This window comes from Pundamilia nyererei, unplaced genomic scaffold (genome assembly GCF_000239375.1).
Source record: "Pundamilia nyererei isolate P.nyererei 1_Seehausen unplaced genomic scaffold, PunNye1.0 scaffold00068, whole genome shotgun sequence".
Lineage (NCBI taxonomy): Eukaryota > Metazoa > Chordata > Actinopteri > Cichliformes > Cichlidae > Pundamilia > Pundamilia nyererei.
The window spans coordinates 1,268,542-1,282,958 of record NW_005187469.1 but is presented as its reverse complement, the minus strand read 5'-3'; the positions used below and the strand labels follow the sequence as shown (position 1 = coordinate 1,282,958).

General features: G+C 39.1%; 1 protein-coding gene across 7 annotated transcripts in view; it reads left to right on the top strand.

Annotated features, from left to right (window-relative positions):
* The window catches only part of LOC102197402 (myosin-10), a 65,912-nt gene that overhangs the window by 11,207 nt on the left and 40,288 nt on the right, over positions 1–14,417 (top strand). For all 7 annotated transcript variants that reach the window (XM_005736257.1, XM_005736254.1, XM_005736256.1 and 4 more), the window contains exon 3: positions 3,492–3,648. In XM_005736257.1, coding sequence (XP_005736314.1) covers positions 3,492–3,648 — 157 coding nt within the window. The remainder of the gene's footprint in view (positions 1–3,491; positions 3,649–14,417) is intronic.

The following is a 14,417-nucleotide window of genomic DNA, read 5'->3' as shown; positions in this document are numbered from 1 at the left end:
GGGGGGTCTCAGCTATCACTGTTGCTTGAATGTAAGTTAGCCCACAGATTCCTATATTTTAATCAAGCTGCTGAATGAGATTAGGAGCACCTAAAGATTTAGAGCACACTTAAATCTTCTATCCAGACACAAATGGCTATAATTAAAACATGCAAATACATTTGCTATTTTTTGTGTGAAGTCAGCAAAGACTAGAGCCCAGTTTGCCCCGCTATGTCAGAGTGGAAAGCTGAGACGCCAGAAATCTTCTCCCTTTTTCCCACCAAGTCAGATCCTGTTGCTAAGCACTGCATAGTTCACAGAAATTCATCTGGATGTTTCTGAAGAGCCAGAAAGCCCTTCAGACTGTGTTTAAGCTTTCTCTGTTGGCCAGAGTCTCTCAGGGTACTGGGCACAGTTTATGAACACTACAATCTGAGATGCATTAGTTATGGTTACCCGATTCTATACAGAGTTGTTTAAGTGATTGAATTTTATTTTCATTTGTACTTTTAGCTTCTTTTAGCCCTTCCATAAAAGCCCAGATCCACTCTTAGCTAAGCTGTGGTGGATTTAGTTTATTTTGATAGTTTATTTATTCAATGAAGTGTTAATTAAAGTTAAAGACAATCCACTTAATTAAAAAAACAAGTGTCTTCTTTTTATATTTTTAATAAATCCAGAATTTTTTCAAGTTTGAATTTTTTAAAACAAGTATTGATCAAAATATGACTTTTGTCACAGGAGTGCTTTGGTATCTTTCCTATGGGAAAATTTACTTCGTCAAAAGTCATTTGATACAGAAATGAACCACAGTGCTCTGGCGTGGTGTTATGGCTGATACTTGCTGGCTCGTATCTTGCTTTGCCTGGTTGTGTAGGCAGCCAACCCTTTTGCCCCTGAGCCCCACTAATCTTGCATATACCCCCTGAGGTCCACCATGAAGGACAGCCAGCTGAGTCATCCCTCTCCCCACTGCCTGTGGACCACGCTGGTCAGGATCACTGATCTGTCTGCTTGGCGCTGTGCCCACTGTAGGGGGTCTGCGAAGTGGATATAATGACTGTTTCCCTCAAATACATCCTGTAAGCTCAAGTTACCTTTTATAGTTGATGGCATTTAGCAAAGTATATAAGTGTTAGGTGGAGGATTGTCAGTGCCAATACTGTATAATAATGTTGGTGTTCAAATACTGCTAATGTTGCCAGAGAAACAAATCTCTCGTTGGCCAGATTGTAGCAGAGTTGTGTCTACAGCATCTGTGCACATAGAGTAGGTGGGGAGGACGGGTTGTTGGCCATCTGGTGATGTTACTCCACCCTCCAGACACATGGGCTTCAGTGATACTGTGTGTAAGTCTCAGGGGTGTTTGCATTTCTGGGCAGGTTTTAGTTTTGACTCTGTTTTAGCAACTTTAGCAACTCCATTACCAGCAGTGTTTGAATTTAGTGTGTGCTAAGTTGTGCCAAGATCTTAGGTTCAGTGGCTATTTGGGCAATATGGATCAGATCTTAAATCATAATAATCTTTGGTATTCATATGCATGGCTTTGGTTTATGAGCATTTCCAGTATACTGTACAAAATAATACTTTAAAGAAGTACACTTGTTTTAACTGATAATGGGCTGTTGAATCAGACTAGGGCTGATTCATTATGGCAAAAATCCTAATCAGAGTCATTCTGGCCGGTGTTGACATCATTATTATCCAACATGATCACTTACAGGCTTACTGTAAATTTATTGAATTTCAAAAACAAGAGGTGGATCTCGATTAACTCGAACTCCAATCTAACTTCAGAAAAAAATTAAGTAAATGTGAACACTGTCGGTTTTGCATTTACATGAATGTGTGGTGTGAAACTCCAGCCGAGGGGAAGGCTTTCTCTCTCTCACTGACTTGCATGTACAGTCCAGTCTGCACCCAAAACATGCTTTGCTTTCATCAGCGTTGTTCCACTTCAACAACTGGGTTAGCGGGGCCACAGGCTGCTGCAGACAACCTCATTTAAAGAGTGTGGCTTCTCAGCCCAGCCAAGCGCATACATTAGAAAGGTAAAAGAGACTCAAAGTACAGAGAAAAAGGAGTAAAAGCTTAAAAAGGGTTGTGAGGAGGAGAGAAGAGAATAAAGTGTCAGGCAGGAACAAAGCCGTATTGTTACTATCTTTGCATGTTAATTTTAGGCTTGATCAGGACTGATAGATAATTAATCTGCTTTCATGTGCTCTTCACTCTGTACCCCACACAGTTTTTAGTTAATGTTCTAGCAGCAGCAGCAGCAGACATGTCAGGGATTAACCCTGCTCTGGCCTGTCTGCATTTTTTAGCTAAAAGGCAGATATTCTGTTGTGGATTAAAATCACCTCCCGCTGCCTCTGATTTTTGTTGTTAGTCAAAGGATTTCTGGGTAAACCTGCCACCAGTTTAATGCAGAGAAAAACATTATTTCTACGTATTAGAAAGAAAACTGGGAAATCTCCAGTTGTATACCGTTTTTAATATATGCACCACAGTGGGACTTTCAGGACATTTTGTATGTTTGTTCTTAAGTCAAATTGATTTTTAGAGGATTTGTAGTATTCACAAATTTTCTGATAGGAAACATTGGACTAGATCAGACTTGTATGTTCCCATTTACAAAAAACCTGCCTGCTAATACAGGGAAACAGTTATTTAAACAATCACATCTTTCTCTGAATAAATTGTGTGTTTTTATCTTTCTGCAAAATAAAAAATCAATCAACATATTGAGCAATGTAGGATTATGTTAGCAAGCATTATGGCTTGACAACCTACTGCTGGTTACATTCCTATTGTAATAAAAAAAATTCCATGCAAGATAGAATTTCAGTTCTATATCTCTACAATAATTCAAAGAAAACAGAGAAAATAAACATATCTGAATTCATTCCATGTACTGGTACTGTACAGTACTAATGGAAGTATTGCACATCACAAGAAATAGAAAAAATAGAAGTCTGTTGATCTCTATGTAGCTCAAAATGAAGCTAACTTTGGTTATGCTCATCACCACAAACAAGAAAAGCACATCGCCTCATGAACAGGTGGAGCTCATGAGCGTAAAGGGAGTGAATTATGAATATGCTGTTCAGACAAACAGATTTTGCTGCTCAGACTAAAGAACCAAGTTATTCATTAAAAATACGTAACTTCATTAAGGTTAGGCATTACCGTCTACTAGGTTAGGTTCAGAGTAAGATCATGGTTTGGGTTAAAATGCAACTATTTCAATTTAAAGGTCTGTTCTCTTAGTTGGCATAGTGACGTGTTCCTGCTTAAGTGATGCGGACGACACATGTACTGCAGACACAAAATATACTTCCTGTTGAAGCACATTACTTACAAATTTGTCCTTACATCCAAATCCTTGCCCATTTACTGCCCACTGTAATCAATACATTTAAGGTAATATGATATATTAATCATGTCATAAATGTTGCATTAGGGCTGCTGAGGAATTAACACTCGACCATGTTTTCTTTTCTTTGTAGACGTACTCTGGTCTCTTCTGCGTGGTCATAAATCCTTACAAAAACCTGCCCATCTACTCCGAAAACATCATTGAGATGTACAGGGGCAAAAAGAGGCACGAAATGCCCCCTCACATATACGCCATCTCAGAGTCTGCATACAGATGCATGCTCCAAGGTAAGTCTTCTTATCTACAATCCACAACCCTTACAGAAAATACCACTTTACTGCACTTTAAAATGTCATTGAATGTCAGAGTGTTACTTCTAAGGATGTCTGTATGGTTGGAGCTTTTTTTTCTTTTCTTTTTTTGTTAGTGCATTGAAAGGTCACATCTCCTCACAATATGTTCAGTGTCAATCTAGAGATGGGATTATCAGTATTATCACTTGTGATTTTTAAACTTTTACCAGCCTTCACAAACACAGGAGCTTTCTATAGCCACAAAATTGCAATTAAGTTTGTATTATGTGAAATAAAATCGCAACAAACACTAAGCAAAAAGCTTGAGGTTATGTCTTGAGACAAGACAATAACACTACTAGAAAGGTTTCTCCATAAACACATCTATCAGATTGTATTTTTGTCCTTGACATAGTTGACAGTTTAAATCGTAGGATCACAGAATCTTGTGAGTGACGGCTGTCCAGGCTCAACGTTGTCTGAGAAGATCCTTGTAGCTGGAAAGCGTCCAGGCTCTATGAGCAGTGACTGACTAGGATCAGACCAGCGAGAACAGAGAGGGTGACCCCATTGTGCTCGACAATAGATCCTTTGTGTGATTGCGAGGGCTGACCGGTGGGGGTGGTGACAGACTGGACAGTCCCGTCGGTCCTTTTAGGCTTTGCTGTGTCTCTATGTTGGTACACAGAAAGCGTCAACAAGCAGCTCTGCCCTCTTTGAATAAAAAAAACATGGGAACATCATCATGCTGATGTGATTAGTGACAAAGACATTTTTTCTTTAAACCCCAGATGTTTTTATGCTGTTGTTTTTTTTGGGGGGGGGGGGGCTATGACATAAAGGCTATGGGATATTTTCAGTCACTTCGGCAACAATCTGTCATTGAGCCCAGCGAGTTTCTTGTGATTGAAGCCTTTTCTTCACACCCTCTGTTTCCTAAAAACTGTGTTTCTGCTTGAGTGGGCGTGGACGCATGGCGGTATTTCCCCCTAGATTGACTGCTTTTGGAGGGGGGGTGCAGTGGGGGGGAGTAAAGGGGTGTTTATTTCACTGTGGGCTTGCATCTTGGGGGGTTACAGCTGTAACATTATCAGCGCAAGAGTCGCTAGTACAGATATTTTGGGCTGACTTTGAGATGGTTGCGGTTGACTCAAGATTTTTCCACATTTATTTTCAGACAGTTTAACATTTGTTGGTTTTTGTTGTATTTAGAGAGCGAGCAGAGAAACTAGTGTGATAGTGAACTGCAGTAAAAACTGTCAATGAAGTCAAACAGGTGCACATAAATTAGATAATTAATATGAAATATATATATATATATATTTTATTTGTAGAAGGAGAGGGCCCTGTAACACCCTAGGGCAGTGGTTGGGGATGGGTTACAAGACAAGTCAATTAGTAAAGCTTTGATTCTGTCATATTTTTGTGGGTTAAATGAGGCAGTTGCCCCGCTAGCATTCTTGCCTGCTTTTACTGTCTGTGTCTAAAGCTCACAGATGGGGCCTGCAATTTTTAATGCTAGTCCAACCCATTTGTGTTCATATCAGAATAAACAGTTGTGATTGAAAAGGAGGTTTGTAGGTTAAAGATTAGTGAAAGCCAGCTGCTGTTCAACCTTGGCCCTGAGCATTTCGGCAGCCTGGTTAATAAAAGAGAATTTCTAGCTGTATACACTAGATTAGGATGGGTGTTTTTCTTCTTTCTCTCTTCTCCAAGCTGGCAGGAAACTGTAAAGTGGTTTATATTATCAGATTTCCTGGTAGGAGCAGGCAATATGCATGAAATTCCCAACGGGGTGTTTATAATTTTTAAAATCTGAATATAGACATATTGTGAAAAAAATATTGCTGAAAGTCTTCCTTTTTTTTCTTTTTTTTTTCTTTTTTTAGAAAAAAATATTTAATTCATCAAATAACAGGAATGTCTGTTTTGGTTCTTTCATTGCATGATGCAAAAATCATAATCCAATATTGCTGACATTGAGTACAAAGATCAGATGAGGACATTTAAAGCTTTTCTCTTATGGTTAATTAAGTCTGGGCACAATGAGGGAAAATGTTTTCATGTTAGTTGATATCAATATATATAACAGTGATCAGTTTTGGCTTAAATATTTTTCCGGTAAATGTGAATGTAAGTTGAATTTGAGAAGTGTACTATAGATTTCTGTATAACATATAACACATATACTTAATGATGATTTGTTAACTGTAAAAACACGTTTTAGACATTAAGTCTGGATTTAAAAATAGATATAAGTAATGAAACTATTCTGTGAAAGGGAACCAGTTTCTCCACTTAACTGTAATTTGTTTGAATAAAAATGTCAGGTGCTGTGGTCGGTCTAGATGCCACCAGTGGGCAAAAATATCTTTAGAAATACAATCAGAAGAAGAGCTGACAATGTTTCAAATGACTGAAGCAATTTTATGCAGATATGAAAACAGCTGTGTCAAGAAACATATATTAGCAAATTGGTATTAGATGTCACTTCCAGCCTCTGTTATGTCAAATTGATTTATTGAAATTTCACTGATTTACACCCAACCTTTCACTTTTAATAATTATGCTTTGCAGTGGCAGAACAAGAGACAGGTGAGAATTCATTTGTTGGGTGTAATTTATGACCTTTGGAGCAGAGCTTAGTGTCATATTAACGACTCACGGTTGTCTGAAGCCTGTCATTGCTCAAATGGGAGTTTAAATGAAGTGTTATCTAACAAAGTCGGTGCGTGCAAGCTGACCTCTGAAACTCACTGCACATCTGTCATTGATTACAGGTCCAGATATTTTACATAACTGTCCTCTTTTTCACTCTTGATGTTGACTCACTGATGTTCGAGAAGCTAATTTTATTATTTATTTATGTATAAATGTGTTGTGAGGAAATCATTGAGAAAAAACACACATTAAAGAAATCAAAAACTGTCTTACATTTCGACAGTCTCCATGCAACAACACCACTCTAAGTGTCCCAGGTGGGGTTACAAAACAGGAGGTCTTTGTTTCAGTGGAAATGACCCCGTTCTTCAGTCCCTCCCTGGTGTTTAATCAGGGCATTAGGTCAGCTCTAGCTAGATCCATCTTGGCTTATTGAGGTTTTTCCCAAAGCGCAGCTCTTTGTTACTCTTTAACACAGGTCAGTTTTATAAAGAAAATCAGAAGTTTATAGTAAGCAGTGCTTATTATAAACCACAATGTCAAAAATGTGTGATAAAACCAGCTCAGTAAAGTTTATAGTGCCGCAACGTACAGTCTAAATGAATGTAGTTCCACCTGACATTGATCAGATCTGTAGCTGTAATGGCTTTGGTGACGTTGTGATCTGAGGCTTGATGCTGGATTCTTTCAACCTTAAACTCCTTTCTGTACATATCAGTCCATTTAAAGCAAGTGGGAAGTATTTGCTCATTATTTTTAATCAGTGGTCCAAAACATCTACTAAAGATGCTCTTTTTTAAATCACAAAAATTGGACTTTTATCCCATTTAAAAATGCACAAGCAAATGTGTTTGTGAGCACTGAAACATCTAACTCAGGTTTTATCCTAAAGGGTTTTTTCACAACTGCATCTATAACTATCACTGCTGTTCCGTCGATGGTTGCTCTTAAATGTTCTTGTTCACCCTTTTCAGCAGAAACTAGAAAATCACTTATTGCACTTTGCTAGCTTATTGCTCTTTTGTTGCATAGTTGTAGGTCCACTGTACAATATCATTTTGGCATTGTCAGCAATGTGAGTTACGTAATTGTCCACTATTATTATGAATCTAGTATAATGAGTTAAAAGAGAACTGATTTGTACTGGCTTTTTTCCCTCCTTTTTTCCATCCTTTAGTATGTCTTATTTTCCCTTTTACTCTCACTGATTTCTTGCTGTTTTCTTTGCTTTCTTTTATTTCTCTTTGGCTGCCACTCTAGCTGTCTCCACTGATTTATTTTGCACCTGATGTGCAGACTACCTGAATGATTTCCATTACTTCAATTTGTGCGAATACTTTGAATAAAAATCTAAATCTTCTTGTCAGTTTTTCCCAAACACAGTAAATCTTCCTTTCGGATTTCATTACAAACTTCCCTTTTCAGAAATGCTCCACGAAACCAGACTCTCAAAAACTCATTCGATTTGTTTCCATGCGTAAGTCCTTGGCTGAACCATCAGCCCCAGTTCTGCCCACAACAGAGTCCTTTGCCATAATACCCCTAAAATGGTTTGAAATGATTGATTGCTTGGATTTTTTGGGTTTAAAAAAAATTACTGTCAGATACCTCTGTGCTAAGGGATACCCTGGTGCCTTTCACCAGTAGTAAATGGTTACCTCATATTTACAGGGTGTACTCATGATGATAGACAACATTTGGTGCAGGGCACTGAAAGCAGGACTCAAACTTTTTAATGGTCTGTAAAAGTCCCTTTGGCGCCTTGTCATAATTATAACTGCTCAGAGGCATTGAACTAATAAACAATGAAAAGCCCCTTCTGTGTTACGAAATAGCTTCCCATGCCAAACGCTGCAGTGTTCTTCAGAATCAGCAATAATTCAGATGTCTATTCTGTAGTTATAGCTCAGATTCATCCCAACACATGGCGCCATCCAAGTCAGTATCATCCAAAAAGCAGATCCTATAGTTTCCACACGGGATGCAACCCAACTACCTGAGTTTAACTGGAAAAGTAAATATGTGATAGTGAATATATAGTCGTCATATTGTTTTGGAAAGGTTTTTCTGTCTGGTACTGATTATTACAGATCTAAACCACTGCATTAAATGATGACAGAAACACTGCATTTCAAGGAGCTGGGTGAATTTGGAGTGGTGGTAGAAAAAAAGGTTAGAGAGGCAGAATTGTGCCTAAAAGGATGGCTGCTTTATCCATTTTCATCCTGCTGGTCTGTGCGTTTAGCAGAAGCAGTTGGATGGAGGTGTTGTAAGGTCAGACCACATATGTTATTATTACAGGTGTTACTCTTCCTGCGGTGTCAATTCTTCATAGACTGCAATTTTTCAAAGTTAGGAATTCACTGGCTGTTAAGTTCCAATACAGTCTTTCATTTTCGATAGGTAATATTTGACTTCTATTCTGGTCCGTGTCGGTTTGAGCCAGTTGTGAGTGGCATTTTCCTGACCCTTCTGATGGTCTTGAGGTCTGTCGTCTGGTCGTCATGGGCACTGGACAGAGCCTTTTAATTGTTCTAATAACCATTTGAGGTACAACCCGGTACTAGAGAGCAGTGTAGTTCATAGAACTCAGATTTTTAAGGTCATTTTAACGCCTACTATGGAGAAAGCTCTCAGCATAGGAGAACATTTGAATGATGTAGATGGACTGTGATTGGTCCACAGATAAGTGTTGTTGATTGCCCCAGCAGTATTTTTTTTTTTAAACAAGTGTAAACAACGGTTAAATAGCCATGTAACCTAATATACCTAAACCTAAAATAATGAGAAGTGATCTGACAGTGAGGTTCGGGCTTTGTTTTGCTTAAATGCAGCGAGGAAATACAGTGAGATATTGACTTCAGCCAGTCCTGTGTAACTCACAGTTGGGTTGGAGTCTAAAGAGTTCAGCCTAAAAGACGGACCGAACAAACTGTGATGTCACCCACTGGTTAGTGAAGCCTTGAGATGAGGGTTTGTGCCATCGACATCTTGGTGTTTTATAAATGGATGTGATGAATGAGGAGCAGAGGTGACTGAAACCACATGCTCAACCTTTTAGTCACAAGTCACAACCTATCTTCTATAGCGCTTCACTGTGATGACAACCTGTAATTCGGTAACTCAAATGTATAATTAATGTGTTTAAACCTCGGTTTTCAATATTTACTTATACTGAAGATATAAGGTACATGATAGTCAGAGCTAATTTACTGAAATTTGTTTTTACTGATAGATAACTTATCTACTCTGTTAACCTAATATATCATAACATTATAGCTTCCTTTTTCTTCACAGACAGTATAGAGACATTAAGCATGCACTTCCTCCTGCTAATGAGACAGCTTTTAGGTTTGCCTTTATTACCTTGACCATTCAGCTAATGGGTTTCCCTCCTTATACCACTGTGATTTTGTCCCACTGTGACACTTCAGTAATGGCTTGATTCCGTTTGCAGCCCTGGTCTCTGAAGTGAGTTTATTGCCGCTCCTAAATACAGGCATTAGTCCTCAGTGATGGTCGCTGGCCCAGTCCCAGCATGCCACAGCATCACAATGAGCTCACTGTCGGGAGCTAAGATCACCTCCCGTTCTTCCCGTCTCTCACTACAGAGTGAAACGCCACATGCAGAGTTTCTGTTTTTGTGTCAGTGCTACAAGACATCGCCAGATTTTTCACTGTCAACAGTTTGTAACAGAATCAATGCCGACCTTTGCAGGCGTCTAATTGTATCATCGTCAGTGTAGTTTATTGTGCTTACGTAATATCTTAAAATCTTTGGATTGAAAACACTCTGGCTTTTCTTTTTTTGTAATCTGATCATTTTCCCCTCCATAATTCTAAATCAAGCATTCAGAATTATTTTCAAACTCCTTTACTTAAGCTAATAATATTATATGTCCTGCGGGAAATCTCCACTGCCTTTCATCAGCATGGAGTCATGTGAAGTTGGCAAGGGCATCAGTAATCATGCGAAACCCACAAAACAGTTCTTATGACCAATAAGTAATGTCACCGAAATAACAGCCGCTGGTAGGGGAGGTCTCATCTGAACAGACACAAGTCCATACCGAGGCCTTCCCAAAGCAGCTGAGAGATGTAAGCACTCCAGGCTGTGCTGGGTCTGCCATGGGGCCTCTTCATGGGAGGACATGGCTGAAACAACTCAACTGTGGAGCCTTTTGATGTGGAGAAGTAGGGAGTCTAATCTGACTCCCTACTGGATGATTGAACTTATTCTGTCACCAAGGGAGAGCCTAGACACCCTTTGGAAGAAGCTAATTTCTTCTATTTGTATCCATCGTCTTATTGTTTGGTCACTACTCAGGACAAGTGAGAGTAGGGTTCGACCAGTAAATTGAGCTTTCATGCTCAACACTCTTTTTTACCACAACATGCTGATACAATGTCTGCATGACTGCAGATGCAGCACAAATCCATCTGTCAGCCTCATGCTCCACTCTTCCTTCACTTGTAAACAGGATCCAGAGATACTTAGGTTCCTCCACTAGCTGCCATAGAGCAAGAAGCAAGGAACACAATGGACAGGTCAGTAGTGTGTTGTCGGGCTAAAACAAAAAGACAAACCACCATTTACACCTCTGATTAACCTAACCCCACTAATTGTATGTTCTTTGGACTGTGTGGAGAAGCCAGAGTACCTGGAGAGAGCCTAGGCAGCTGCAAATTCCACACTGAAAATCTGCTGCCAGATGATGGATTTGAACCCAAAGCCTTCTTGCTGTAAGGCAACAGTGCTAACCGCCATGTCACTGTTATATTTATAAAATTAGATTGCTTACATTTTTGATGTATTTCAGCTCTCCATATGTCTCTGGCAGTAATCAGCAGTTCACAGTCTGAGAAGGTTTGCAGATCACAGCCCAGCTGTTAACTCAATGAATGTAAGCAGGCAGCCTCACGGTGGATCATATCTTTCCTCTGTGTCTGCAGCTAGTCTGATAAAGGAGACACCCCTGCTTTCTGGGGGTGTTCTCTTTGTGTTTAGGTCAGATAGGGATGTGAATGTAAAGAGAGATGTGTGATAAAGGTAGGCACTAACGAGGGATTGTATCATTGCAGTTAACTTGAACACATGAGAGATCCAAAAGGATCAGTGTAGCTTTAGTCCATGTGCACATGGCCTGTTATCCTTGTTGGAGTCTATTACTGCAGGAAGTTTCTGGTCAAAGCCAGGAAACCCAGGTTGTCCTTGATGAGCCATCCAGCTGTGTCCTCAGTCAGATAACCTTCCACCATTGTACCCCAAAGGAACGCAGTCAGCACTTTAGGAAACCTTCACCTCTGGCACAACAGTCCAGCCCAGGACACAACATGGACAAAACGAGTCGGGATATTAACTTTCATGGATAGTGTAAATTAGAGTTCTAGAAGTCTTAAGCCAAAGAAAAGCATCTACAGTTCCATAATTGTGTCCCTGGATTTGGGTATACTTTTCACCTTTTTTATAATTAACTCCCCAGCCCTGGAAGGCTGATGAGGTATTATCGTCAGCTCACCAAGCGGGCAAGCAGCGTGGACACCCAGTTTGTGAATACGATAGGTCGAGAACAAAGCGAGTTTAAAATTGATACCAAAGGTGCATCTACTAAAAATCTTTTACAAGTTTGAGTGTCGGTGGCTTTGACTTTAAGGTCAGACGTCGAGTTTTCTGAACATTTTTTGAATGGGAAACCTTGAACAAAATGATGTAGGAGTTTCAAAATAATAATAATATGTGTATCTGTCTTGTAATCTCGGACAAGACAGATACACAAGGTCAAGGTCAGAGGTCAAGTTTTCTGAAAATCTTGTAAATGCGATAACTTGACAACAAGGCAACGTAGGATTTTGAAATTGATACCATAGATCTATCTACTAGGAGACTAGGGTTAACACTGGCTACCACCATTATTTATTTATGTTAATATTCTCGAAGGTTATGTACAAAATATGCAATAAAGAGCAGAGAGCCATCATATGAACCATGTGTTAATAAATTAGGCCATCATAGTGGACTGTTAAGTAAAAATTGTGCTCATTGTTGTTGCCCTCGTGTATATATGAGAGCAACACATCTCGGTCTTTTGCCATCACAAAGCATTTGTTTCCACCCACAAGGGGAGTGTGGGTGGGAGGACTGTAACATACGACTGCTGTCCTGTACACGGATGTCCACTAAAAGTCATTAGGAGGCAAAGAATTAAAGTGAACAGTCTATCTTTAAAATTTCTAAATGCTTTGTTGGACCAAGGATAGTACATTTAAAAAATGTCAAAAAGTAACACGAATCAGTGTTTTCATCTAGTTTCACAGACAGTGTTGCTAAAATAACAAATTTAGAGAGTGGGATCTATGGTGTAAATTATTCTTAGTGCATGTAGTTTCCATTTTAAAGTCATTACTGCTGATGTGCTTTGTGGTAGGGTGTGGTTTTGGTTGATTGCACAATTTCTACTTGCGTGAGCGGTCTTGCTGGCCTATGTACACAATGGACAAGCTGTAGACACTTGTCTGTGACTAGGTCGATATCCACAGGCATCTCTAAAGTATGCATAAAGATTTCCAGATGGCACGTCAAATTTCTTCAACAGTTGGAAAAGAAGGACAAAGGAAAAAACTTATAATTTGTCTTTTGCTTTTTCAGGGGTGTAAATTGTTTCTCTTAGCAGCAACTCCTGTCCTTATGAAAGTGCTACAAAAAGAACAAAAGGTTATGATTGACGTCACATTTCTCTTTTGCAATGTTGGATTTTTCCAAACATTGGTATTGGTTTTAGTATTCAGTGTATTCATGTACGAGAAATTATACTTTAATATTGTGTTTTCCTGCAATGTGCTTAGAGCAGTCACATTATGCTGCTGAATTATTTCAGAGAAAACCTTTCTTCGGATAAGCCAGGGCCAGCTCATTCAGTTAGCTGTGGTTTAACTAAAAAAAAGATTAGTCTTTCCCTGAGTTATTGATGGCTTTCTTCACCCAGCTCAATCTCCTAATGGATCAGCTGCCAATCATCAGTCAGTGTTAAGTCCTTCATTTAACAAACGTGCAGACTTTGCACTTCAGTCACAGAATTAACGACCTCAGAGATTGGACCCTTTAATGAACAAGTTATTGCTCATCAAGAGATACAAGAACGTACCTTAGTGAGAATGAAAGAAGATAGAACAGTCTTCTTCAAACTTTCAAACCAATCAGCTGATAATGTTTTTTCTGCGCATGTTTAATAAGGTGAGATGTAGTTTGTGGCCTTATAGTTTGGTACCATGTTGTGATTACATCATTAAAACTTCTGGATTATTCTCTTGTTACATAACTTGGATTAGTCTCATTTTGTTGGGATAAGCATTCCAAGCAAAAATATTCAAAGAGTGCTCCGAAAGCCCAAATGACTGGATAGTTATGTTAGAGTTATGATGTGTGAGCATTATCTGGTGCAGTTATTGGCAATGGCAAACAGTTTGTAGGTGCATTTCAAATATAATAACACATTAAGCACTACCAGGTGCTAGGAGAAAGACCAAGGGAAGACAGTAATGGCCATGGGGCTGGCCTCAGCATTAGCCTTATGACATATGGGTCATCTGCTTGCCTCAGGGAGCTAAACCAGAATTTCGAAATCAAATTTTTAATTGTAAATTAAAATTAGAGATAGTGTTTGTCAAATTAAATTTGTTCCAATATAATACATCTGTTTGCCAAGGTTAATAAATAATCTTTATCCTGCTATTTTCTTCATTTTTGCATAACAACCTTTGGTGATTGTGATGTCAGTGACGCAGATTTTCTGGGTTTTAGTTTAAGTTATGCAGAAACAACACACCATGTCTGAGTCTAGTGACTCAAATCTAAGCCTTGGACTTTAAGCTAATCAGACAACAGTGTAACTGGAGAGGAGACTGTTTCCCTAAGGGAGGACAAAGTAGTATTTTCCCATGACATCATTATCATCATTAATTTCTCTTCTTTTGCCTGAAGCTGTCTCACTCAGAGCTCATGAGACGCTATAAACTCGCACAACCCCGAAGGTGTCATTTTATTTTACTGCCACACGACCGCAAAGTACAGACTGACCTCAGCACCATGCAAATTAATGCAAGCA